The 26,005-nt window shown below is 43.1% G+C and overlaps 1 protein-coding gene across 1 annotated transcript in view; it reads right to left on the bottom strand.

Moving 5' to 3' along the window:
• Nucleotides 1-26,005, bottom strand: part of dock3 (dedicator of cytokinesis 3) — a 327,231-nt gene that overhangs the window by 80,775 nt on the left and 220,451 nt on the right. The window contains exons 26-33 of the mRNA XM_055647822.1: nt 22,052-22,198; nt 20,773-20,871; nt 14,660-14,754; nt 11,239-11,314; nt 9,597-9,697; nt 9,229-9,287; nt 6,442-6,590; nt 1,924-2,009 (exon numbers count right to left, since the gene is read on the bottom strand). Of these exons, the coding sequence (XP_055503797.1) occupies nt 1,924-2,009; nt 6,442-6,590; nt 9,229-9,287; nt 9,597-9,697; nt 11,239-11,314; nt 14,660-14,754; nt 20,773-20,871; nt 22,052-22,198 (812 nt within the window). The remainder of the gene's footprint in view (nt 1-1,923; nt 2,010-6,441; nt 6,591-9,228; nt 9,288-9,596; nt 9,698-11,238; nt 11,315-14,659; nt 14,755-20,772; nt 20,872-22,051; nt 22,199-26,005) is intronic.

Raw genomic sequence — 26,005 nt, forward strand, 5'->3', positions numbered from 1 at the left:
TTTAGATGAACGGATTAAAAGTAAGATTACCAAATTTGCAGATGACACAAAGCTGGGTAGCAGTGTGAACTATGAAGAGGATGTTATGAGGATGCAGGGTGGCTTGGACAGGTTGGGTGAGTGGGCAGATGCAGTTTAATGTGGATTAATGTGAGGTTATCCATTTTTATGGCAAAAGCAGAAAGGCAGATTATTATCTAAATGGTGTCAAGTTGGGAAAAGGGGAAGTAAAACGGGATATGGGGGTCCTTGTTCATCAGTCACTGAAAGTAAGCAAAGGTACACAAAAAAGCTGGAGAAACTCAGCGGGTGCAGCAGCGTCTATGGAGCGAGGGAAATAAGCAACGTTTCAGGCCGAAACCCTTCTTCAGACTTGTATACTCCTTCTTAAATACTGAAAGTAAAGCATGCAGGTACAGCCTTCATAACAAGAGGAGTTGAATATAGGAGCAAAGAGATCCTTCTGCAGTTGTTCAGGGCCCTATTGAGACCACACCTGGAGTATTGTGTGCAGTTTTGGTCTCCAAATTTGAGGAAGGACATTCTTGCAAATGAGGGGGTGCAGCGTAAGTTCACCAGGTTAATTCCAGGGATGGCAGGGCTGTCATAAGTTGATGAATGGAGCGGCTGGGCATTAATACTGGTATTAGGAATTCAGAAGGATGAGAGGGAATCTTATTCAAACATATAAGATTATTCCGGGTTTGGACATGCTAGAGGCAGGAAACATGTTCCCGATGTTGGGGAAGTCCAGAACAGGGGCCACAGTTTAAGAATAAGGGGTAAGCCATTTAGAACGGAGATGAGGAAATGTCTTTTCACACAGAGAGTTGTGAGTCTGTGGAACTGTTTGCCTCAGAAGGAGGCCGGTTCTCTGGATGCTTTAATGTGAGAGTTAGATAGAGCTCTTAAAGATAGCGGAGTTAGGGGATATCGGGAGAAGGCAGGAACAGGGTACTGATTGTGGATGATCAGCCATGATCACATTGAATGGCGGTGCTGGCTCGAAGGGCCAAATGGCCTACTCCTGCACCTATTGTCTATTATTATATGAAGAATTGAGTACAAAAGCAAGGAATCTTGTTGACGAGGCACAGGGATGGTGAGATCCTCCCTTCCCCTTGAGTTTTGTGCGCAATTTTCGGTTACATGCCTGCCTTTACAGGCAAAGACAGCAAAACATTCTAACATGAATATACAGACATTCTTAATGGCCAGGATCAGTCTCATGATGTAGGCTTTGCAATTTAGCATAGACATGAGAATAAATGTCTTCCCTCAGGAGGTGGTGAACCTGTGGTGTTCTCTAGCATAGAAGGCAGTGGGAGATGCCTCATTTACAGATTCAAGACAACAATTGTTATTCTTAACACTGAAGGAATCACAGGTTATACTGACAAAGTGGTAACGCTGAAATGAATAGTTAGCCATGATCATATTGAATGGTGCTACAAGCCTGAAAGATCTATTCTTGTTTCTCTTTCCCATGGTGAAATGGTTAAACTTGAGGCCTTGTGCAGGAGTAGGCCATTCGGCCTACTGACATGACAACATGCAGAGGCCCTGAGAAATAGCAGAAGAAATGCATAATCTCATAAATTATCAGCCTGTCACCACCTGTACTGATTGCTTTTGTGGGCCTCATCAGCCACCCCAGAATTCCCCAAACTAGAGACAAAATCAGTCATCCTTGATTACTTGGGTATACATAAAAAGACCTATCACAATAAGAACCTCCAGGTTTATGATATGAAACTTCCTTTGTAAGGAACCACAGGCATGTTTTTAATGCATTTGTACTATTTGCACGACTACCATTTATGTTCATATTCACTCAGCCATTTGCTGAAACAAATCTTCAACAAACAAATGCTCCATAACACCTTATCAGCATTGTCAAAAACTGCTGTCAGTACTGCTTACAGGAGACTGAAAAGCTCACGGTAATTTTCATCTCCTTTTCCGTCTGACACCAGACTATCCAGCTTGTCGATCAGTTCTGCTTCCACCTAGAATAAAGAAATGACAGCAAGTAAACAATGGGCTATGTTTTCATAAATGAGAATGGAAGAACATGTTTGTTCCTTCATATCTTAAAATCAATGCGGCCTACAAACCAGCTGTGATGGTCTACAACCAAACTCCCACTCCATTCAGCAGCCTCTACTCAGAAATAAATTCTGCAATTTAATGATGATGTAGCTGCTTTATCTAGAAAATACAGTACACACAGTGCACAGCAAAATACCACATGGAGCTGTGTCAAAATAGCCAGATAATGGTCATTACAGTAATGGACTTTTCAGTCTCCTGTAAGCAGTACTGACAGTAGTTTTAATGGTCATAATTTGCAACCAAATTATGTATTTTCCCATGCTAATCTTTATTTAGATTGTAGTTATGACAATTTAGCAGTGCTGAGGCCTAAAACATATACAGATTTTGTACAGGAAAATAGGTATGCCTGGAACCTGGTCTAGAGGGCTCAACGGGAAAGAGAGGCTGAGATTGTGCCGAGGGTGAATTCTGACGATTGAGGCTGTGATTGGTTTTTGAATCATTGGGTGGTGAACTGGAACTATCAGGAGTGGAAGTGGAGAGTGTGAGTGGTGCAATCAATGGTGGACTGCTTGCCAAGGATTCCTGCAGCTTAAGGTAGCAACTGAGCATGTGAGGAAAGTGGACAGTTGGTTGCTACTAGGTTACGTCGAGCAATCCTTGTTCAATACATACCAGGGCCCCATCCCCAACCTCTACCTCCGCTACATCGACGACTGCTTTGGTGCCACCTCCTGCACCCGCACACAACTGACTGACTTCATCCACTTCACCACTAATTTCCATCCGGCACTGAAATACACCTGGACCATTTCCGACACTTCCCTACCATTCCTTGACCTCACTATCTCCATTGCAGGTGATAGACTTCTAACCGACATACACTATAAACCCACTGACTCCCATGGCTATCTGGACTACACTTCTTCCCACCCTGCTTCCTGTAAGGACTCCATCCCCTACTCCCAATTCCTCCGTCTACGCCGCATCTGCTCCACGGATGAGGCGTTCCACACCAGGACATCTGAAATGTCCTCACTATTCAGGGAACGGGGGTTCCCCTCCTCCACCATAAATGAGGCTCGCACCAGGGTCTCTTCCATACCCCGCAACACTGCTCTCTCTCCCCATCCCCGCACTCGCAACAAGGGCCGAGTCCCCCTAGTCCTCACCTTTCACCCCACCAGCCGTCACATACAAAAAATAATCCTCCGTCAGTTTCGCCACCTCCAACGTGACCCCACTACTCGCCACATCTTCCCATCTCCCCCCATATCTGCCTTCCGCAAAGACCGCTCCCTCCATAACTCCCTTGTCAATTCTTCCCTTCCCTCTCGGTCCACCCCCTCCCCGGGCACTTTCCCTTGCGGCCGCAGGAGATGCAACACTTGTCCCTTTGCCTCCCCCCTCGACTCCGTTCAAGGACCCAAGCAGTCGTTCCAGGTGCGACAGAGGTTTACCTGCATCTCTTCCAACCTCATCTATTGCGTCCGCTGCTCTAGATGCCAGCAGATCTATATCGGTGAGACCAAGCGGAGGTTGGGCGATCGTTTCGCCGAACACCTCCGCTCGGTCCGCAATAACCAAGCTGACCTCCCGGTGGCTCAGCACTTCAACTCCCCCTCCCACTCCGCCTCCGACCTCTCTGTCCTGGGTCTCCTCCATGGCCACAGCGAGCAGCACCGGAAATTGGAGGAACAGCACCTCATATTCCGTTTGGGGAGTCTACACCCCCGGGGCATGAACATCGAATTCTCCCAATTCTGTTAGTCCTTGCTGTCTCCTCCCCTTCCTCAGCTCCCCTACTATCTCCTCCCACCCTCCAGCCTTCTGGCTACTCCTCCTTTTCCCTTTCTTGTCCCGACCCACCCCCACCCCCGATCAGTCTGAAGAAGGGTTTCGGCCCGAAACGTTGCCTATTTCCTTCGCTCCATAGATGCTGCTGCACCCGCTGAGTTTCTCCAGCTTTTCTGTATAACCTTCGATTCTCCAGCATCTGCAGTTCCCTCTTAAACACTGGTTGCTACAGATGTTGGTCAGGGAGCCTCCATGCATTTGGGAAAGAGAGATCAGAGTATTTCTCCTCTGCTTTTACTGTGGAGAACGACATGAAGATTTGGGAACTTGGGACAGGTAACAAAAATGTCTTGAGGATAGTTTGTATCACAGTTGAGTGGGTACTGAATGTCCAAAGGCATATGAAGGTCGATAAATCATCCAGACATGGTCAGATATATCCAAGGACACTGTGAGAAGGTAGAGAATAAATTGCAGGCGCCCTGGCTGATATATGTGCATCCTCATTAGACACAACTGAGCTGCTGGATGACTGGAGGGTGGCTAATGTTGTGCCTCAATTATAAGAAAGGCTGCATGAAAAACTTGGAAATCGGTGATCCTACTCTGGTAGGTAAGTTACTGAAGAGGATTCTGAGGGATAAGATATATATGCATTTGAATAGGCAGGGGCTGATTAGTGATAGTCAGCATGGTTTTGTATGTGGGAGATTGTGTCTCAACTGTGTTTTTTGATGAAGTTGAGGGCAAATCTGTAGGTGTTGTCTACATGGACTTCAACAATGTTGTAATAAGGTTCCACATGATAGGATGCTCTGAAAGGTTAGATCATATGGGGTCCAGGTGAGCTAGGCGACTAGGTAGAGAATTGACTACATGGAATTTTGTAGGTTTGCAAATGACACTAAAGTGGGTGATATGATAGATAGCGAAGATGGTTATCAAAATATTCAGCAGGATCTTAATCAGTTCGGAAAGTGGACTGAGGAATGATTACTCGGGTTTAATGTAGACAAGTGCAAGATGTTGCATTTTGGGAAGTCAAACCAGGGCAGGACCTTCACAATGAATGGCAGAGACCTGGGTAGTGTAGTAGATGAGAGGGATCAAGGATGCAGGTGCATAGTTCCTTGAAAGTGGTGTCACAGGTAGATAGCATGGTCAAGAAGGCTTTTGGTACATTGTTCTTTATTAGTCAGAGTATTGAGTATAGATAGAAGTTGGGACATTATGTTACGGTTGTACAAGACGGTAGTAGACTGCACCTGGAGTATTGCATTCAGTTTTGGTCACCCTGCTATAAGAAGGATGTTGTTAAGCTGACAAAAGTGCTGAGGCTGTGGCCAAGACTTTGTTCCAACCATCTGCCTATCAACCCCTCCCCCCCCCTGTCTGCGTCCACCTATGACCTGGCACATTTTGTCCTGCCTCACATCTCTTCTAGCTTTCTCCCTCCCCCCCCTCTCCACATAATCTCCAGAGATGCTACCTGACTTGATGAGGTACTCCAACAGTGTGTGTCCTATAGAGTTTTAATAGGAACCCGAGGGGAAACGTTTTTGACAAAGAGGGTGGTAGGTATATGGAACAACCCGTAATTGTGATGGTAGTATTACAACATTTAATAGACATTTGGACAGGTTCATGGATACCTTATTTTTACCTTTCATCTCCAATGATGCCAACAATATTAGGGTTCAAACCTATCGTCCCCTCATTGTTAGGTGCAAATGTGACATTATTCACTTGGTAGGAAGAATAGTAAAATATAAATTGTAAGTGGAAAGAGAAATAGAATGCTGCTATACAGAGGGATATGGGTGTTCTCACACATTAAACACATGAAGTCAACATGCAGGTTCAGCAAATAATCAGGTTGGTCTTTATGGCGAAGAGGATGGAATATAAAAGGGGAATCTTGCTATAACAGTACAGCACATTGGTGAAACCACACATGGAGTACTGCTTCCTATGTTGTTATCTCATTAAAGGATGGATCGTAGTGTGTTGAATTGGGATGGTCAGAGGTGGTATGGATTTTTTAAATTGAAGGAAATGTGGCAAAAGTTCACTACATTGATTCTATAGATGAAGGATGCTGAGATTAAGTCCCCCCTTACCCCCCCCCCCCCCCCCCTTCCCATATTCATGGCTGAGATACAGATTTAATCAACAGTAAAATTAAGCATTACAGAGAACAGACAAGAAAGTATTGAAGCTAAGATCAGATAAGCCATGATCCTATTACAGTGCCAAGCAAGATTGACGACCTTATTGACATACTCTTGCATCTATTTGTTATGTTTTTATAGTCATTACATTGGACCAGAGAATAGTTCCAAAGTCCACTCTTTATCAACCCTCCAAAATAATCTTGTGTCACCATTCTTCTGCTCGCTGCCTGCTACTTTCTGAATGCTGCAATTAAACATTATTTGATTGAGATCTTCACAAAAAGGAGTAAAGATGACATCACCTAAAAGTCAGTGTCCCAGAAACAAGTTGACAGGTTAAAGTCTATACCATGGAAATACAACGATAATCATTTAAATGGTCTATCCTGCCATTTATATTCACACAGCCTACCTGCTTGAAGCTGCCATTCTTTCGCTGTTCCCAGTCCATCATGTCATGGAAGATTGGGATCATTACATTCCGAACCTCAATCTGTGGCACTAGTGTCACACCCAAAAAGGGGCCAATCATTCCTGGGATAAAATGAATCTTATTTTCACCTTTAAAAAAAAATCAATATACAATTTGGTTAGTGGTAATTACGTTGATAGCCCTATCAACGATGGTTGATAAAAGCCATTTTCAAGGAAAAACAAAGACATATAACCATATAACCATATAACAATTACAGCACGGAAACAGGCCATCTCGACCCTTCTAGTCCGTGCCGAACACATAATCTCCCCTAGTCCCATATACCTGTGCTCAGACCATAACCCTCCATTCCCTTCCCATCCATATAACTATCCAATTTATTTTTAAATGATAATAAAAACGAACCTGCCTCCACCACCTTCACTGGAAGCTCATTCCACACAGCTACCACTCTCTGAGTAAAGAAGTTCCCCCTCATGTTACCCCTAAACTTCAGTCCCTTAATTCTCATGTCATGTCCCCTTGTTTGAATCTTCCCTACTCTCAGTGGGAAAAGCTTTTCCACGTCAACTCTGTCTATCCCTCTCATCATTTTAAAAACCTCTATCAAGTCCCCCCTTAACCTTCTGCGCTCCAAAGAATAAAGCCCTAACTTGTTCAACCTTTCTCTGTAACTTAGTTGCTGAAACCCAGGCAACATTCTAGTAAATCTCCTCTGTACTCTCTCTATTTTGTTGACATCCTTCCTATAATTAGGCGACCAAAATTGTACACCATACTCCAGAATTGGCCTCACCAATGCCTTGTACAATTTTAACATTACATCCCAACTTCTATACTCACATCTTAAAGGCACTGGTGCAAAATCTCACACTATTACAACAAATGCAATTGAGATGGAGAAATTGGGAGAATAGGATGAAATCCATACAGGGTGCAAGGAGGAAAGGGGTGTAGTAAAAAAATGTAGGGGTTTCCATGAACATAATGAATATCGCTTTTTATGATGCGCGTTTGACGGCACTGGGCCTGTACTCGCTGGAGTTTAGAAGAATGAGGGGGGATCTCATTGAAACATACCGAATAGTGAAAGGCTTGGATAGAGTGGACGTGGAAAGGATGTTTCCACTAGTGGGAGAGTCTCGGACTAGAGATCTTAGCCTCAGAATTAAAGGACATTCCTTCAGGAAGGAGATGAGGAGGAAGTTCTTTAGTCAGAGGGCGGTGCATCTGTGGAATTCTTTGCCACAGATGGCTGTGGAGGCCAAGTTAATTGGATATTTTAAAGTCAGAAATAGATGGTTTCTTGATTAGTATGGATGTCAGGGATTGTAGGGGGAAGGCAGGAGAATGGTGTTAGGAGAGAGAGATTGATCAGCCATGATTGAATGGCGGAGTAGACTTGATGGGCCGAATGGCCTAATTCTTCTCCTATCACTTACGACCTTATGACTTAATATACCTGAGATGTAAGAGAAGGGAAGAGCAGGGAGAAATTTGCCAGTAATGGAAATGTAAGGTTTGAGTTCTGTACGAGCCCAGAAAGAGACCAAAAGGTCAATGTCCATGGATGAAATGTAAGGAAGGAAGCCAGAGTAGGTCAGAAATTAAGGCATTACACATAATCCACAGAGCCAACATGACCTCAGGACAACATATGTCCCTCTCGCTACACATATGATTTGGAGAAAATAAATTAGGTTATTGGAGCAATGGTACAATGTAAGAACATGTTCAGTGATGCAAATGAGAATATTGATGGAAAGTTTAAGGAACTGCAGATGCTGGAAAATCGAAGGTAGACAAAAATGCTGAAGAAACTCAGCGGGTGAGGCACCATCTATGGAGCGAAGGAAATAGGCAACGTTTCGGGTCGAAACCCTTCTTCAGACTGATGTGAGGGTCGTGGGGGGGAGAGAAAGAAAGGAAGAGGTGGAGGTGGAGGTGGAGCCGGAGGGCTGACGAGAGCTGAGAATGGGAGGGGAAAGTAAGGACTACCTGAAGTTAGAGAAGTCAATGTTCATACCCCTGGGGTGCAAACTGCGAAAGCGAAATATGAGGTGCTGCTCCTCCACTTTACGGTAGTCCTCAATCTGGCCATGGAGGAGGCCCAGGACAGAAAGGTGGGATTCGGAATGGGAGGGGGAGTTGAAGTGCTGAGCGACCGGGAGATCAGGTTGGTTATTGCAAACCGAGCGGAGGTGTTCGGCGAAGCGATCGCCAAGCCTACGCTTGGTCTTACCGATGTAGAGCAACTGACATCTAGAGCAGTGGATGCAATAGATGAGGTTGGAGGAGGTGCAGGTGAACCTCTGCCGCACCTGGAAAGACTGCCACACTCATCTCTCCGCTGCCATCAGATAGAAGGTACAGGAGCCTGAAATCTGGTACATCCAGGTTCAGGAACAGCTTCTTCCCCACAGCCAACAGGCAATTAAACTCGCCATCAAACAAACTCTGAACTATAACAGACTATTGACTTTATCTGTTTATTTATGTAACATTATTTATATATGGTCTATGCTAAATAGACACACTGAACTGTTCTGTATTTATGCTTACAATACTCTGTTGTGATGCAGCAAGCAAGAATTTCATTGTTCTATCTAGAACACATGACAATAAACTTTCTTGTCTTGTCTTGTCTTGTCTAATGTCTCCCACATTTATCAAATAATGAATGACAACACATGAATTTTAGCTCCAATGTTGCATTTCCTGCATCAATTTTTGATCATATTTTTTAATTGACATTGAACATACCTAGATTCTGCCACATGCTGAAAAGTTCGTAAGCCATCATCACTCTCATGTCACCATATCTATTGAAGAGAGAATATGGAAAAATACATCAGGCCAAAACTGACAACACATAGTAATATATACCAAAAGATGGCCATCAATCATTCATTGATTGGTTATTGAATAGTAAAGGAAGTTGTTAATTTGCTTATATTTTGGCACAGTACATCTCATGTCCATATTATACGATACACACTCCTTCCAGATGAATTTGCAATCTCAACACAGGTGTTTATAGTCCTTAGCAATAGTTAAGGTATTTTGCAGCACACAAAACCCACACTGTTCTTCTGTATTGGATGGAAGACTACAAAGTTGACAAATCTCACCTATCCAGAATGTTCTTCCTTTTGACAGGAGTGGCATTCTCTAGTTGAAGGCTAGGCTGATTGATAAATAAAACAGCTAAGCTGAAGTATGAGTTCCACACCTGCAAAAACATCATAATGAAAACTTCAATAAGAGTATTAAAATTAAAATTTCCAGAGTAGAATCAGGCCAGCATGCTCCACTAATTTAATAACAAGATAGACATAAAGTCAGAGTCAGAGGGATACAGCATGGATACAGGCCCTTCAGCATACTTCATTTCATCAAGAAAGCTTAGATTAAACTAGACAAAGAGCAATTTATGACATATGCTAGGAAGAATTTAGGATGTACATTCAGTTGGTAAAGTAAAAGTGAGCATTTTAGATTAATTCAGCATACAAATAGGTAAAATGATTCACCTTCCTCATCTGCACTTTGATCTTTTGGTACATACCAAAATTCAGTCATTCTGGGCTCTCTAATCCCTCCCCCATTTTTCTTCTGAACTTTTCTAGGCATGGTAGCTTTAATACTATATTTTCATCCTGAGTCTAGATTATAAACACAATTCTGACAGAATCCTTCATCATAAGGAGCATCATAACCAATATATTACTTGATGTTTACTTGGGAATTTTTTTTCAGCACTAATGTTCAAAGGCTGAGCACAGACAACTTAGTTCAGTTTTCTCCTTTATTAGCCTAATGGGCCTGTCCCACTTAGGCAACTTTTTAGGCAACTGCAGTGAGACCATGCAGTCGCCACATGTTCGTGGGTGGTTGCTGGGGAGTCACCTTCATGGCCGTGAGGAGTTCCCGCATTCTGGGAATTAGTCGCGGCCTCATTATGGTCGCGACTAGAATGAAGCCGCCATGGAGAGTAGCGAGAATTCTCGTGCCGTAGGTGGGTCGCCAGGAGTTCCTAGTGGGTTGCCAGGAGGTTGTAGGTTCTCTTAGGTTCTCGTAGATTGTAGCCGGTGCTGACCGGTGAATTTCATTGGCTCATTGGGAAAAAAAAACGTAAGCAGTAGTTTTCAGAACCAAGGATAACCGACTAGTAATGTTAATGTCCGCCGAGCTTCACAGCTGTGTATCTCTGGCTTCTTAAAAGTTGTCTCCACTCCTCCCCCCTCTCTCCCCCTTCTCCCCTCCTCTTTTAAAGGACTTACAGTACACTGTGCTTTTTAGCTTCTTAATTACAGTGCCAACCTTCCTGTTCATCGCGGTGTGTGTCTGTATCACATTAGCTTTGCACCATGTGAATTTCACTCAGGCAGCACTCCCCCCGCTAGCCCTGTCTGCCGCCTGCATAAGGGGCTGGTGAAGGAAGCAATGTGTTTGTGTGTGTGTGTGTTCCACACTTTTTCAGGTGATTGCTGGGAACTTGACAGTCACCGGCTGTCGCCTGAAAAATCGCCTAAGAGAGACAGGCCCATAAGATACCCTGACTGATCACTATTACAGTCCCAGCTCCCAAACTGTGAGTGCATTAATTTAATTGTACATTGTCCTCATGTCTACATGGAAACAGTAATACATAAGCTTATAACTAGATAAAACTCCAGAAGAAAATATGCTTGAAAATTTTGAAGATTAATTCATTTGCAATCTCTTCAGATATTGTTCTTATCTTTTGTTTTAAATTGACACCAAACCCACCTTGAAATCAAAATCTGTTTCTGTGAAGTTCTTGTGTAATGCTGGAGACAGGTATTGGACAGTGGTAACAATGATACTGTAAAATAAATGACCAAATATAAGTCCACAGTCATTTAGAATTAAAATAACCTGATTAGCATCAATGTGAACGCTATCCTGTTACTGCAAACGATAACTTATTGGCTGGAACTTTCAATTTCTTTACACACCTTCATATATATTTTCAAATATATATTCTTTTGTAATTATGTCTGTCTTAAACTCTACTTGCAGTAAATCATTTTAAATTCTAAGTCTTGCATAAAAGAAAGATTCGTTTAACTACACTTCATTATTAATAATCTTGAAATTAAATAAAAATATTGGTTTAGAAAATAATATTAGGAAAATAACATTAGGAAAATTAATAATGGAAGACAAGGAGTAGTCAGGTGAATTATACAAAGATCTTTCATCAGTCATTACCATAAAACATACAGTACAAGTAACATCCCAAAAAAGCTTAAAATTGGAAATTGGTATGGAACTCAAGAAAATCTTTGAATTTCTCAGAAATTCAGTACTCAGCCAAGTGCCTGAGTACTGATGAACTTCACCATAAAGTCTTAAAAGAGGTATCCAGTGGGATAGTTCATGAATTAGTCGTAATTGTTCAAGATTTGCAGAAAGTTCCTATTTTCCATTTCAAGGATATGTAATTTGTGTATTCAAAAAGGTATAAACCAGAACATTACAGACCAGCAAGGAAAATATTGGAGGCTATTTTTAAAACCAACAAAGCAGGGTACATTGATAAATTACAAGGTCATTGGGGAAGAGAAATCCTGTTTGACCAATTTATTACAGTTCTTTGACATGTGTTGTCAATAAAGAATAACCAGTGGATGTCCTGTACCCAGACTACCATAAGGTGTTTGAAAAGGTGCAGCGTCACAGAAAATAAAAGTTCACGATGTAGGAGGTAATATATTGACATGCTCAGAAAAGTGGATGGCTAATAATAAGCCTAAAGATAGACATAAATGGGCCATTTTCTGGTAGGAAAGTTATAAAGAATTGTGTACCACAGGGATTAGTGCTGGTGCCTCAACTATAACATTTATATGAAGGGTACCAAATGTAACACTGTTAAATTTGCTGATGAAACAAAGATCGATAGGATAGCAAGTTTGTGAAGAGGATAAAATGAGGCTACAAAGGGATATAGATAGATTAAGTGCGTTGGTAAGTATGCAAAATGTGAAATTACCCATTTTGGCAGAAAACTCCTCCATCTAAATAATGAGAGAACACATATGTCAGGCTGTTGTTCATCAACAACAGTTCATCGTTCAACTCCATCATACCATCTGTCCTCATAAAAAGGAAATCATATTTCTCCAGTGACCTTCACAAGCTCGCAATGTCTTAAAGCAATTTACAACCAAGTAATTATTATTTAGAAGTTAGGTCATTGTTGTAATCTGTAAATTCAACAACTGATTGGAATACAACAAGCTGCACAATCAGTAATATAAAATTTAGTAGATTATGTGTTTTAGAAAGTTGGTTGAAGAAAATGACTTGGAAACATTTCTGGTTTTACTTATTTTCCTTTGTAGATGAAGCCATTATTAGAAAGACCAAATTTATTTTATTTCCCTGGGTACCCTTTAAAAGGTGGTGATGAACTGCCATTTGGATCCTTTTCGTCTATTTGAGAATATAGCCAAGGCATCAACTTAACAAGTTATGACAGTCATTAATTTAAACAGTGCTTAGCTCACATGGTGTGTCAGTTTATCTATCTGGATTATGTTAAGGCAACTTTTGGCAACAATCGTCAATTGCATGATAAACAAAAAACTTTATTGGCAGAAGCAACATTTTTAATGAACAGTTTTCCATTAGAACATAGTGTTTGATTTTCTGAATGGGCATTTTGCATATAGGAAGTCTTTTAACAGATTCAGAGCCAAGGTCGTTCCAATAAATAGAGAAGTTGTAATAGTGCTAGCAATTATTTTCAATTAATAGCCATAAGGCATCTTACTTCACTACCTTATTGCAAGAACTCATTGACAAAATGGCAATTCCTCAGAAATGATTCGCTATACCTTGGGTATGCAAGAAAATAATTTCACTGTGCCTTGTCAAATGTGACAATAAAGTATTCCATTCCATTCCATATCAGCTTAGAATGTGTGTCCAGTTTCAGACATTATCGACAATCTGCATTGGGGTAAGCATGAACCTAAATCTTGCATAAGCAATGTGAATTGTTAACAATTTCTAATCAGATCCGAATCTGGTTGTGCGGTGGTTATGGTGACACGTCATTAACTCCTGTTGGATATGTCATCGTCCAAGCAAGGATGTCCACTTCTATTTCCATCCTTAGATGCTGCTTGACCCATACTCCTCCAGCAGTTTATTTATTGCACAAGATTTCAGTATCTGCAGTATTTGGTGTCACCATGATAGGCACAGATGACTGTTGGACTGATTGCTGTCAAGTCTGCTCTGTTATCTTCAGTTGTCTGGCCCCAAAGCTTCTGCTTCTGCTTGTTTACTGCACAACCGCCAACAGCCGGGCTATCTCGTGCAGCTTATGCTCGCACGGGCACTGGTTGCAAAAGGGTTATTTAGATTTTTATCTGGGTAGTTTGGTGAGATGATCCATGTCCAAGTTGTCGAGCTGTGGCTTGAAGAGTGACAATGGCTGCAACAGCTATATTATTCGTAGACAATGCCCTACTAATGATCCAACAACACACAATCAACATGAGCTCCATAGTGTCCATGAATTGCTGAATCATCTACCAATCTACCAGTCTACCAATATTAGTACCTGTGAAGAAAACACCATGGTATTTAGATGCGAATGACATACATCTAGGGCCTAATTATATTCAGTCAACCCTGACTTCATCCATATGCCCAATATCAGATTCCCAAAACAGAAACTTTAATCTAAGCTTCACTACAGCAATACATTATCAGTTGAACAGAGGAATTATCAGGCGGACGTTTTAAGGGAGTTCTCAAAATCTCTTTCAAGCAGTCTAACATTCCCATTGAGCTGTGAAAATCCCGGGCCAATGATTGCAGATAATGGAGGAGCATTTGGGATGGGGATGTATTGAAAATCTTGTTGACCGGACATACAAAGCCCAGCATAAATGGTGGAAGCAGTGTGCTGCCTCCAAAACTATTCACCCGTCTGGCATGCCAAATATCTCCTGCTCCACCTGTGCCAAAGACTACATGTCATGAGAGTACGTGGATGGGAAGGTAGGAGGGATCAGCAGAAAAGGTTAGGGAAAGGGGAAAAAACGCTCCATACTTAATCTTAGCACTAATAAGGCACAATGAGAATGAGTCTATCAAAATATAGTCATTCTAGTACCTGAGTGTTCCTGAAATGGTAAGGGCAACTTACTTGCTTGTTAGTAGTCTCATCACCATCCAATCACGTGGATATACACTCAGCTTCATTAAATTGCGGAACACACAAAATATTTTTAATAAGAAATCCTAAGAGAAAAAGGAAGACATTGGTAAGTTGCTTTTAAAGTATAGGAAACCCTTGTTTTAACAGACCTCTTTATGAAGGATTTGGGTTGTAGTGGATGGATCTTGGTTCACACCACTTCCCAGGCCTCCTACAGCGCCAGCTGCCCACACTGTCCAATTGGCGGGACTTTTTGTGGCCCTGGCCTACAATACTTTCTTCAGCGTGCCATCGCCAACAGGATGCACATGGTTGCCATGGAGATCCCTCCCCTCTTCCCAGCTGCCTTTGCTATTTGTTGGCCGTTGTTTTGTCCACTTTCCCCTCCAATGCCACCTCCTCCTCCTTCTCCTGTCCACTCTGAAGCAGCCTATTCTTCCTTCTCTCCCAGAGTTGCCATCAACTTCCAAGGTGGAGTTGTCGCAACTCAGGGGGAGAAGGAATAAGAAGTGTCGGTGGAGAGGCTGACAAGGTGCCCCAACTCACAGCATGGCATTTAATCAGAGATTTGAGGGTAACTTTCATCAAATATCATTGGCTGTCATTTCTGCAGTGAATTCAACCGGACATTACAAAGGAAACCATTGTGGACCAATATTACATTTTAAGTACTGTTAATTCCTGGTAAGATGAGATTCTTGAAAAATGGTAAATCATTCATCTGTGAACCTAGCTTCATGTAAGAAACATATGATTGTTGCAGTGGTGTGTCAATGAGCATGCTGAAATCTATGGGATTTGGTATGTCACATCAAGCAGTGACTATTCAATGGTTTATTTCAGGTTTGCCACGGTGCTCTTTCACCTGCACCTATTGTTAATAGTACTGATGGTGGACAAGCTCCTCCTCTTCCTCCTGCCCTTCTTGGAATTTCTACTCTTAAAGCTCTCAGGCAAGGCCTCTAATCTCTAGTTTGTCTGCTGCTAGTTGGCTTATTTAGTAATGATGAACTTTAAGATGCTGTATTGTTTGCCTTCATCCCTTCTGATTCACTGGGGCCAGGATCGATCCCAGCTTTCTGGCGCTGTCCCGTCCCCATCCGGGTGCCCTGCCCCCCACACCCGTGGGTGGCCAGAGACGTCGGGAGTCAGACTGGAGCAGTGCCCCAGGACCACAGCCAGCGCAGAGAAGCAGCGCTAAACCCAGCTCAACTCTGCCTGTCCCGCCAGGTTAACCTACAGCCCTGCCTGGACTTATGGGAAATATGGCCAGCACGGAGAAGCAGCGCTTGTGTCCCGTCAGTCCAGGCAGGGCTGTAGATTAACCCTGCGAGACAGGCAGAGTTGAGCTGCATTTAGCGCTGGATTTAGCCTCCGAAGCCGTGCGTGCGTGTGCGTTGTGTGTGTGTGTGTGCGCGCGGGGCCGCCATGAAATTGTGTCCCCCTGTCCCCTCCATATTTTGATAGCGACTTCCGTGCCTGGTCACTGCTACCGTTGACACGTTATTACAGAATTCATTTTAACGGCAAATCAATGCTCTTAATATGGAGTATCAGTACTGTAGTTATTTAATGAGCAACATTCACAACTATACATTGGATTTATCCAGGCTTTTTCGTCTACAGTCGGTCTTATACATCACAAATTTGGTCAGGAGATGTTTCAGTTGCAATTTTAACGTTAATTCTGAAGTGGGTATGATGGAAAAAGCGTTTATCAACAATCTTTTTAACATTTGGTGCTAACAAAATGGGTATCTTCATTGCTGTTCACAACACATACATCTAATCTGAATGCCCGGTAATGTGGCGTCTTGACACCTTTAAATATATTACCAAAAGAACATTTGCTGCAGTTATGTCCTTTGGCCATCTCTTGTTAGTTAGTGTAATGTTTAACCTGTCAGATGGGTATAGTCAGTTTTAACAGTTATCATCATAAAATGCCTTTAGAAAAATTCTTGCAACCTGTATATATTGTTGTGGATAAATTATGTGGGAAGCGAGAGTGTTTCTGTACCAATAGCAATAACAACCCATGCTATGGCCATGTCATGATAATTTTCGGTCCTTCACAGAAAACATGCTTGCATCAATCTGTAGTGTGCATGGTTAAGTATATGTTATCACGGTCCAGGATTTATTGACACAAGTTGATCACACGCTGAATAATCCAACCACATTTTTGTTTGGAAGTGGAAAGAAATAATAGAAATTGCATTAATTGCAATGTGTAAAAAGAGTTGAGATACTGGAGCATAATTTTGCTGCATGTCATTGTGGTATATATCATGTCTTGATTTGTGAATATGTTTAGTTTGTGACTTTATTTGAAGCAGAAATAATACAATCAGTTTTATTCGTCACTTGACACAGTGAAATGAATTTGCCAGCAGCGGTACAATGAAAAAAAACACACAAAAACACAATAAAAAAATTAACACAAACATCCACCAGAGCATTCATCACTATGGTGGAAGGCACAAAATTTGGCCAGTCCTCCTCCATTTCCCCCCGTTGTCGGGACCTCAACCCTCTGCAGCCGCCGCTGCGGGCATCCAGATGAGTGAAAGTCCAGGTAAGTCCTGAAACAGTGCCTCCCCCACCGGAGCCCGCGGCTTCAGGTTGGTGTAGGCCGCAGGCCAGCGGTCGAAGATTTAAAGTTCCCGCTGCGCCGCAGCCAGAAGCACCGCAGACCACAGGGTTGGCGGTTGAAGCTTCCCTCCAGGGGTCCCCGGCGAGGGACCCCACTCCCGATGGTAAGTTGCCGCCGCGCCCGCGGTAGAAGTAGGCCGCAGGCCGATTGGTGGTGGCTTCTTCTTCTCGCGGGTCCCCAACGAGGGATCCTAGGCTGCGGATGCCGCGCCAGCTGGAGCGCTGCAGACCGCAGCTTCAGGCTGCCGCGGGTCAGCGAAATGGAGTGCTCCCCTCCGGCGAGGGCTCGCCCGCTCCACGCCGAGAGTCCGTGCTGAGCCCGTGTCTGAAGCCCCAGGCGCGTCTCTGGGAAAGGCCGCACCGATCCTCGATGTTAGGCCACAGGGGAGGCGACATGGAAAAAGTCGCCTCTCCATGCAGGAGGCGACCAAAGCTGTTTCCCCCTTACCCCCCCCCCACACCACCCCCCACACAAGACACACAAAGAAACATTAAAAACATACATTAAAACATACTAAAAAAACAAAAAAAGTAGAAAAAAACGGACACGCTGCTGACAGGGCTGCCAGCTTGCAGCGCCCCCACCGACCGTGAATGCTTTATTCAGCATAATTCCGACTGGAAACTACGCACTTTGTCCGAGCACATTATCGCACGCGTCATGCAAGCCGTCTTGAATGACCACCTGTCATTTGGCAACCTAAAAAGCTGCCAAGGTTGCCCGGCTGGCAACAGGGAAAAAAAGTTAAGCGGGAGCCCTGTATAAATCTGGTGATTTTATCTAGCCACTACAAATCCAATGACCAGTACAACATAGAACATACAGCACAGGAATGGGTCCTTTGGCACACAATGTTTGTGTTCAACATGATGCTTAGTTAAACTAGCCTCATCTGCCTGTACATGGTCCATATCCCCCTATTCCATACCCTTCGATGTGCCTATCTAAAAGCCTCTTAAACACCGCTCTTGTATCTGACTACACCCCCCTCCACCTGGCAATGCATTTCCAGCCACCCACCACTCTTTCTCCAACCATGCCTCTGTAGTTGACTCTCATCCAAGGCCATCCTCCTACCACTCATGCCGAGATGGCATGGTCTAAGGCGGATCTTTATGAGATTGTCCTTCAAGGCCATTTGTGACCTCGTCCTCTCCATGTGAGTGAGCAAAACAAATGCATCATAGAATAAAGAGACATGGAAAACAGGCACTTAAAAATACACAGTCATAATTAGTCAGTGATTATATCGTTTTCAACTTGAGTGAAAAAATGTATATGTGAATATTTGTTTACTTGATTCTTCTTTATGATTTGTGTAGGATGCATTAAGGTCCAGAATGAGATAGACAATGAAAGGTATCACTCTGGGCGTTTGGTTTCTCTTTATTTATAGTCTCTCTTGGGTGGTATGCATCCCTGACAACTCAGCAATTATTTCCCATTTCAAAAGTCTGAGTAGGAGGAGCTATCTTCCTGTGCACCAATTATTTTTGAGGAAATGGGTGTTTATTATAGTGGGTGGCTGCAACATGTTGATTGAGTAAAAAGAAAATATTTTTCTACTCAAGATACTTTGTGTCTTAGAGTTCATCCCTGACAGTTCTGGGTAGTCAAGCCTTGTTCTTGGGAAGAATTTTTGACATTGCTACCATCCAATTGTTACATGGTTCAGCCAGTGAGTATTTGGCAAAGGTTGGAGTTTAGGGTTAATGCAATAGAGTGCTCGATGTTGAATGACAAAGAGCATTCCTTGTTTCCATTATTTTGCATGTATTGTATATAGTACAGTGGCTCTTCTGCAGTCAGATTATTACATTTCTATGGGGAAGAGCAACCACTACACACATCTGTTGAGTTGCAGGTCACACGTACTCTAAACTTTTCATCCAGCAATTAATTCCAGGTGCCCATGCCTAATATATGCCACATTTCCCAATTTACCTGATCTACATAATTTCCTTAAAAATGATCATCCACAGAATGTTGCTGGGAATGAAGGCCAATGATAACAACATGGTTTGTTTGCAAGGTTTCACAATACAAATTGTACAATTGGAGCACAATGATACATTATCATTCCAAGTCTAAACAATGGCAAAATGTCGATGTACTCAGGCACCTCTTGATGTATGCGGAGTCTTCAGATAAATCTCAAGGAGCAAGCTGACATCATCCAGAGAAGCATCACTTAGTAGGCACCTGATACTGTCCTTTTCTTCCTCTTTCTCCACTTCCTGCTGTGTAGCTGACAAGGGTTGTATTTTATGATTGCCAAAGTGCACTGCATGCAACAGGTGGCACCAAAGCTTGAAATCCTCACTAGGGAGTACTGTGGTCCAGGCAGTAGAATCATATTTTAAGGACTATAGCAGTCTCCATTCTGTTCCTCGTGACCTTGTTGCTGCAAAATAAATTGCACTCTTCACAATATCAAGGACAAAGGGTATGTTTTATGTCCCTCCAGAATGATCAACCATTTGACATTGTCCTTGTTATATAGCAGATTCAACAGGTTGCCTCGATAAATGAATCATGTGGGCTATCTGGAAGTATGAAACTGATTGTAAGACTCTTTTGCCATTGGTCACACAGAATCTAGAATTTCAAAGAGTGCTAGCCTTTTCATATGGTGAAAAGCTCTTGGTTGACAAGTGGGAGCCATATGAGAGGGGCATGTAACTTGCTGAGCCTTTGAAAAGGTTCCAATCCAGAGGAAGGAATTAATTCCCATTTCTCATTGTGGTGTGCTGCAAATTGAAAGATGCATCATATATTAGACATCAGTGGAATGATCTGGTGGACAACTAATTTAGGGCAACCATGAAATGCAACAACACAGTCTGGGTAAATGTGTATACTTGAAGATCTTCCTCATTCTACGGAAGGCGATAAAACCCTGTGATTAACAGGCATTTTTTAGTTCCCCTCTGACTGCTCCTTATTCAGGTTGATGTGGCCAATAGGTTCAACAAGCCAGAGACTTTCCATCCTACACTTTTGGTTTCCTCTGCCAGTGGATCCTTGCTTTTGGCCTCTTCTGTTCTCCACCTGGTTGTTCTGGAGTAGGACTATGACCAAAGTATCTTCTTCAGGTAAGATATAGAAAGCTTCATCTGAGAAATGCCAAACTGTTGCTATGTCTGTTGCCAATTACATTTTTTCCAACCATCTCCCCATATAACCTGTGAATATATGAATCTGACATTGGCTTTCTGTTTGTCTCTGATTATATGACATATATAAGGATCTCGTCATCTCAATGCTTGCTCTCAATAACAGCTGGATCCCTCCAATAATGGACACAATATCACATCGTAAAATGTGAGAACAACACATATGTTTTATATAATCTTATCATTCTGCCAGTTTCAGGGCAAAAGAGAACCATATTTAATATTCATATTTTTACATCACAAAGAACTATCAAAGTAGTAATTTTTACCTTGAGTTCCTCCTTGCTCTGGAAATTATCCAGTAAGTGTTGGTAGTGGTTATCTCCCATTTGTCGAAGCAAGGACAGTAGGCAGGTGACATACTCACCCTAGAGAACCGGAATAAAGTACAACCCTCAGCATATGGTACACCCATTCAAGTGGGTTGAAATGACAGTAACCGGATAACAAGGTGCATAAACAGAAATGGATATGTTGTACACACATTTATCTTAACTAAGTAATACGACTGTATACTCAGATAACATCTAACATGGTCAGGAAAGCTGTTGCCATTTTACGCTACAAAGCATTTCCTATTAATTGACTCCAGTCCTACCCTTCATAACCTATAGAAGCAGAGAGAAGTAAAAGACAAAAAAGAGATTGGAGATTTATTACAGTCTCTGCAATTTCAATGCAGTATATTGTCTGTCACTTTCTTTATTTATTTTTACCTAATCCTCTTAAACATCTCCAGTTCAAAGCCATCAAGAATAGTGGTGAGTAAAATTAAACTCAATATATGTCCTGAACCAATTGTTGCCAAAGCAGTAGTTGGAGTGTTGCATATGGTTCGGAAGCCCTAGGCTAAGAAAGGTAAACAAAAAGCGACTTGTGGATTTTTATGCAAGGTTGAATATTGAGTGGCTTCCCAAATCCACATTTAGCTTTGTGACCTTTATGAAATCAGTCAACCTGCAATTTAAAATAAAAATCTCAACTTTATATTAATTATTCACCTATCATTAACTCATTTGGCATCTGGAATAACTGAAAACCAATTACAAAATTAATGGCCAATTCCATCCAATTCTTAGTAAGAACTAATCAATTTTTAGTAATGTTGTTGCATATTACAGAAATAAATGTTTCATGTTTTGAGTTTTCTGAATGAAGAGGCACTGTGATCAAATCACGTAGTCATGGCTCATTAACATGAGACTCACCACCCTGTCACTCAATTAATGTAAAGGGTAAATGATAATTTGGTAAATAAAGATTCCAGTAAAAATCTATCGAATATCAAGTTGAAACGGAGTATTATTTATATTATCAGTTAATTCTATTGCAAGCTAAAAACCATGGAAAGATGTGAATTAACCCATTAGATTCTGCAGAGATTACAATTTACATCTAAGTATTGGAAAGCAATAAATCTAAACATACCTAAACATGGATGAGAATACATCAGAAGAAGACATATGCGCTATGAAGATTTGGGAAGACGTGTGGACGAAGGGAAATTCCATGCATGAGTATTCATAAAAAGGATTGTTAGTTACTAACGGTTATCTCTGCTGTGCACTGTGGGCAGCGCTGTCCTCTTACCGCCTCCGCCATCTGGGACTTATTCATAATAGCAAGCAAGGTCTGAAGAAGGACATCAAGGAGACTCTCGACCATCATTTCTACCTCTTCTGATATTGAGTGTTCCTGGAGCATAGCATAATGACATAAATATTGTTCCAAAAATATATGTGGAAAGATTATAAAATATTTGTTTATAGCAAATTTGCTGGTCTATTAACATAAAGTCTGTTAAAAATATGTGACATCTTAATTAGAAGATTTTACATTTATTATACTTTGTTTGATGCTCCTGTGAAACCTTAGGATATTTCACTGTGTTATGAACAGTACAAAAATGCCAACAGGATAAATAGCTAAGCTTGAAATAGAGCTTGATTCTTTGCAAAATATAAAATGGAAAGACTCCATATCTAAGACCAATCCGAGGCTGCTTGTCATAAAGTAGAAAATAAAATGTTACGTGTACAAAGGAACTGCAGATGTTGGTTTTACCAAAGATAGACACAAAGGGCTGGAGTAACTCAACGGGTCAGGCAGCATCTCTGGAGTGAAAGGATGGGTGACCTTTTGGGTCGGTTACATTTGATTAACACTAGTATGTTGCACTTTTAGCATTAATAGATTGAATCAGTTGCAAAGATTTCAATTAGCTGTCCCTTTGTCGAATAGACTTAAGTTTCTTGAATATTGCTGCAATGCTGGTAATATTCTTAAGTATTGAATCATTTCCTGCATTGATTAGTGGTATGCATGTTGTAGAAATGCATTAAGGGATGAGGAGGCAAGCAACATGCTGCAGAGATACCAGTCTGTATCTTGATCCTGCTTATGGTATGATGTAGCTGATTCTGTTCCTGATCAATAGTGATTCCAAGCATGTTAAGGGTAGATGCTCTGGCAAAAAATGTTTTGGTTAGTGAAGTACCTGGGTGTTAAATGGTTGTGGTTTTCATGGTGGAAATGGTTATTGGCTTTAGAAGATGCCAATATTGCATTCAAGAATGTGGATGTCATGTAGGTTCTTAAAAAGGTTACTTCGCTTCTGGAGGAACAGTGAATGAAGCCTTAATATTATGAATTACACTATGTAACTCTATTATTAACAATGATTAAGCAGATGGTTCAAGGGTACTTCCCAAGGAACACCAATAGAGATAACCAGTCTATGACAAATATAAGCAGCATCTTGGTTGTTAACTGTTGAATACAGCAACTGGAGAGTTTTCTCAGGGCCGAATTTGTATGTGCATAGTGCCAGACTCAGTCAAAAGGAGTTAGTGAATTCCTTACTGTTATTGCTGGGTTCTCAATGCCTTCATGGATGCTCCTTTCCTATTGAAATCATTTATGGATGAGGGACTCCAACAAATCAATGATGATGTTGTGGCGCCACTTACTGTGCAAACCCTCAGTAGTCGGGGGCAGGATCACGTGACTGGGTTTTGCGGGAAGGAGTCATCACGGGGTTTAGGGGTGTGATCTGGTATATATAATAAACCCCGGATTAACCTTCCCCCATTCACGTGTGTGCTGTTCTCTTTACTTTGTCAATAAAGCTTTCTTTGTTTCACCACGCGTGGCTTGCTTTTTCGCCTGCCATATTGGTGACCCCGACGATCCAAAATGGTCATTTTGGATTTAAACTATGGACGCAGCCAATGATCAACCTCAACAGCCCGAGGTCGCTGTCAATCCATATGGACGGTATTCTGCCCTGCCTTCTCTTCGAACACGCTTTCTTGGAACAGATGCCGGACGACATCCGCCTGGTTCTCGCCGGTGAGGATTTTGCTGACCCCTTGCAGCTACGGAGCATGCGGACGAACTGTGTCAGTCCAAGCAGCAGAGCGGTGGGCTCGATCAATCGGGTGACGGCGGTGCCCTGGAAGGCCCAGAGACCAGGCCCTGCGTCCACCGGGAGTTCGACTGCGCCGCCTGTCCTGGGCGACCCCGGTAAGGGGAAGTGGTGTTACTACCATCAGCGCTGGGGTCCCTTAGCCCGTCAATGCCACCCGCCCTGCTCGTATCCGGAAAATGCCAGGGCCGGCCGCCAGTAGTCACCGCGGCAGTCGACCTGAAACACTGCCTCTCCGCTTAGGACCGCCATTTGGGATGACGGTTCCTCATAGATACAGGTGCGGAGGTTAGCGTTTTTCCCCCTTCGGGGATCAACAGTCGTTCTGGCAAGCGGGGGCCTTCTCTGACTGCAGTTAATGGCAGCCCCATATGGGGTTCATACAGTCCTGCTCATCTTTGGCCCCTGCCATTTTACCTGGACTTTTACGGTGGCCGACATCTCCCAGCCGTTGTTGGGCACAGATTTTCTCCAGGCCCAATTCTTATTGGTGGATGTGCGAGGGCAACGCCTCGTTCATGCCGCGACCTTGGAGCCGATCTCCTTACTCCGCTAGCTGCATGTGCTACGCCACGCAGTGACCTGATGTCTTCCGTGGACAATATTTATGCACAGATACTGGCAGACTTTCCTGACATTCTGACCCCACAATTTCATTCAGCCAGCCCCAAGCACGGAGTGGTGCATCACATCCTCACCTCAGGCCCACTGCTCCACGCATGGGCGTGCCGGCTTCCTTCCAACATGTTCCGTATTGCCAAGGCAGAGTTCCACCAGATGGAGGCTGTAGGGATTGTACGGCGCTCTAACAGGACGTCTCATCTACACATGGTTCCGAAGGTGCGCAGAAGTTTGCGGCCTTGTGGGGATTATCGATGCCTCAATGACGCTACGACCGCAGACCGGTACCCTGTCCCGCACATTCAGGACTTTTCCGCCCATCTGGCCGGCGCCGTTTTTTCTCCAAGGTTGACCTGGTGCGGAGCTATCATCAGATCCCTGTGTGTCCGGAAGATGTGCCCAAGACGGCCATTATCACTCCCTTTGGGCTTTTCGAATTCCTTCGGGTGCATTTTGGCATGAAGAACGCCGCCCAGGCTTTTCAGCGACAGATGGACACGGTGAGTCGCGGCCTGGACTTTCTATTCATTTATTTGGACTATATTCTCGTTGCTGCAGTAACCTGGACAAATGTCGGTTTGGTCTCAGTTCTATCGACTTCTTGCGCCGTCGCGTTACCCAGCATGGTGCGATCCCGGTTTACGCGGCCGTCCGTGGTGTAGGGGCTCCAGGAGTTCGTGGTTATGGTGACTTTTTACCATCGGTTCGTGCCTGCTGCGGCTCGGATCGTGCGGCCGTTGTTTCAGTTCCTGGCCGGCAAACAACGGGACATCTCGTGGGATGCCGAAACCGTGGCCGCTTTCGATGGTGCCAAGGAGGCGTTGGCACGGACGACGATGCTGGTCCATCCACGGGCTACCACCCCGACCGCCTTCATGGTGGACGCCTCAGATTCTGCTTCCCCCCCCCACCACTGGCCAGCGATATTGGAATTGGTGGAGAGGTGTAATATTGCTTTGGGGGACCAGCCCTCCCGTGTGAAGCTGGGACCCCCCCCACAGCTTAGGTGTTGCCTGTGTGGTCATGGTCGTACGTGGACTTCCTAATGGGTCGCCGATTGTTGGTAGCTTGCCATAGCTTGACTTTGACTAGGTGGTAGATTGTCGTAGCTTGTCGTAGACATTGTCGTAGGGGGGGGGGGGGGGTCTGTGACAGTCGCCGAAAAAATCGCCTAAGTGAGACAGGCCCTTTAAAATACTTGCATAAAACTTTTACTATCATGAGAAACATCCAAAAGTAGAAAACAAAAGCTGACAGTAGGCATAAAATGCTGGAGTATCTCTAGAGAGAAGAAATGGGTGACTTTTCAGGTAGAGACCCTTCTTCAGTCCCAACCTGAATCGTCACCCATTCCTTCGCTTCAGAGATGCTGCCTGTCCTGCTGAATTACTTCAGCATTTTGTGTTTACCTTCGATTTAAACCAGCATCTGTAGTTCTTTCCTAAACAAAAGCT

Source organism: Leucoraja erinacea, chromosome 16, assembly GCF_028641065.1.
Source record: "Leucoraja erinacea ecotype New England chromosome 16, Leri_hhj_1, whole genome shotgun sequence".
Taxonomy (NCBI): domain Eukaryota; kingdom Metazoa; phylum Chordata; class Chondrichthyes; order Rajiformes; family Rajidae; genus Leucoraja; species Leucoraja erinaceus.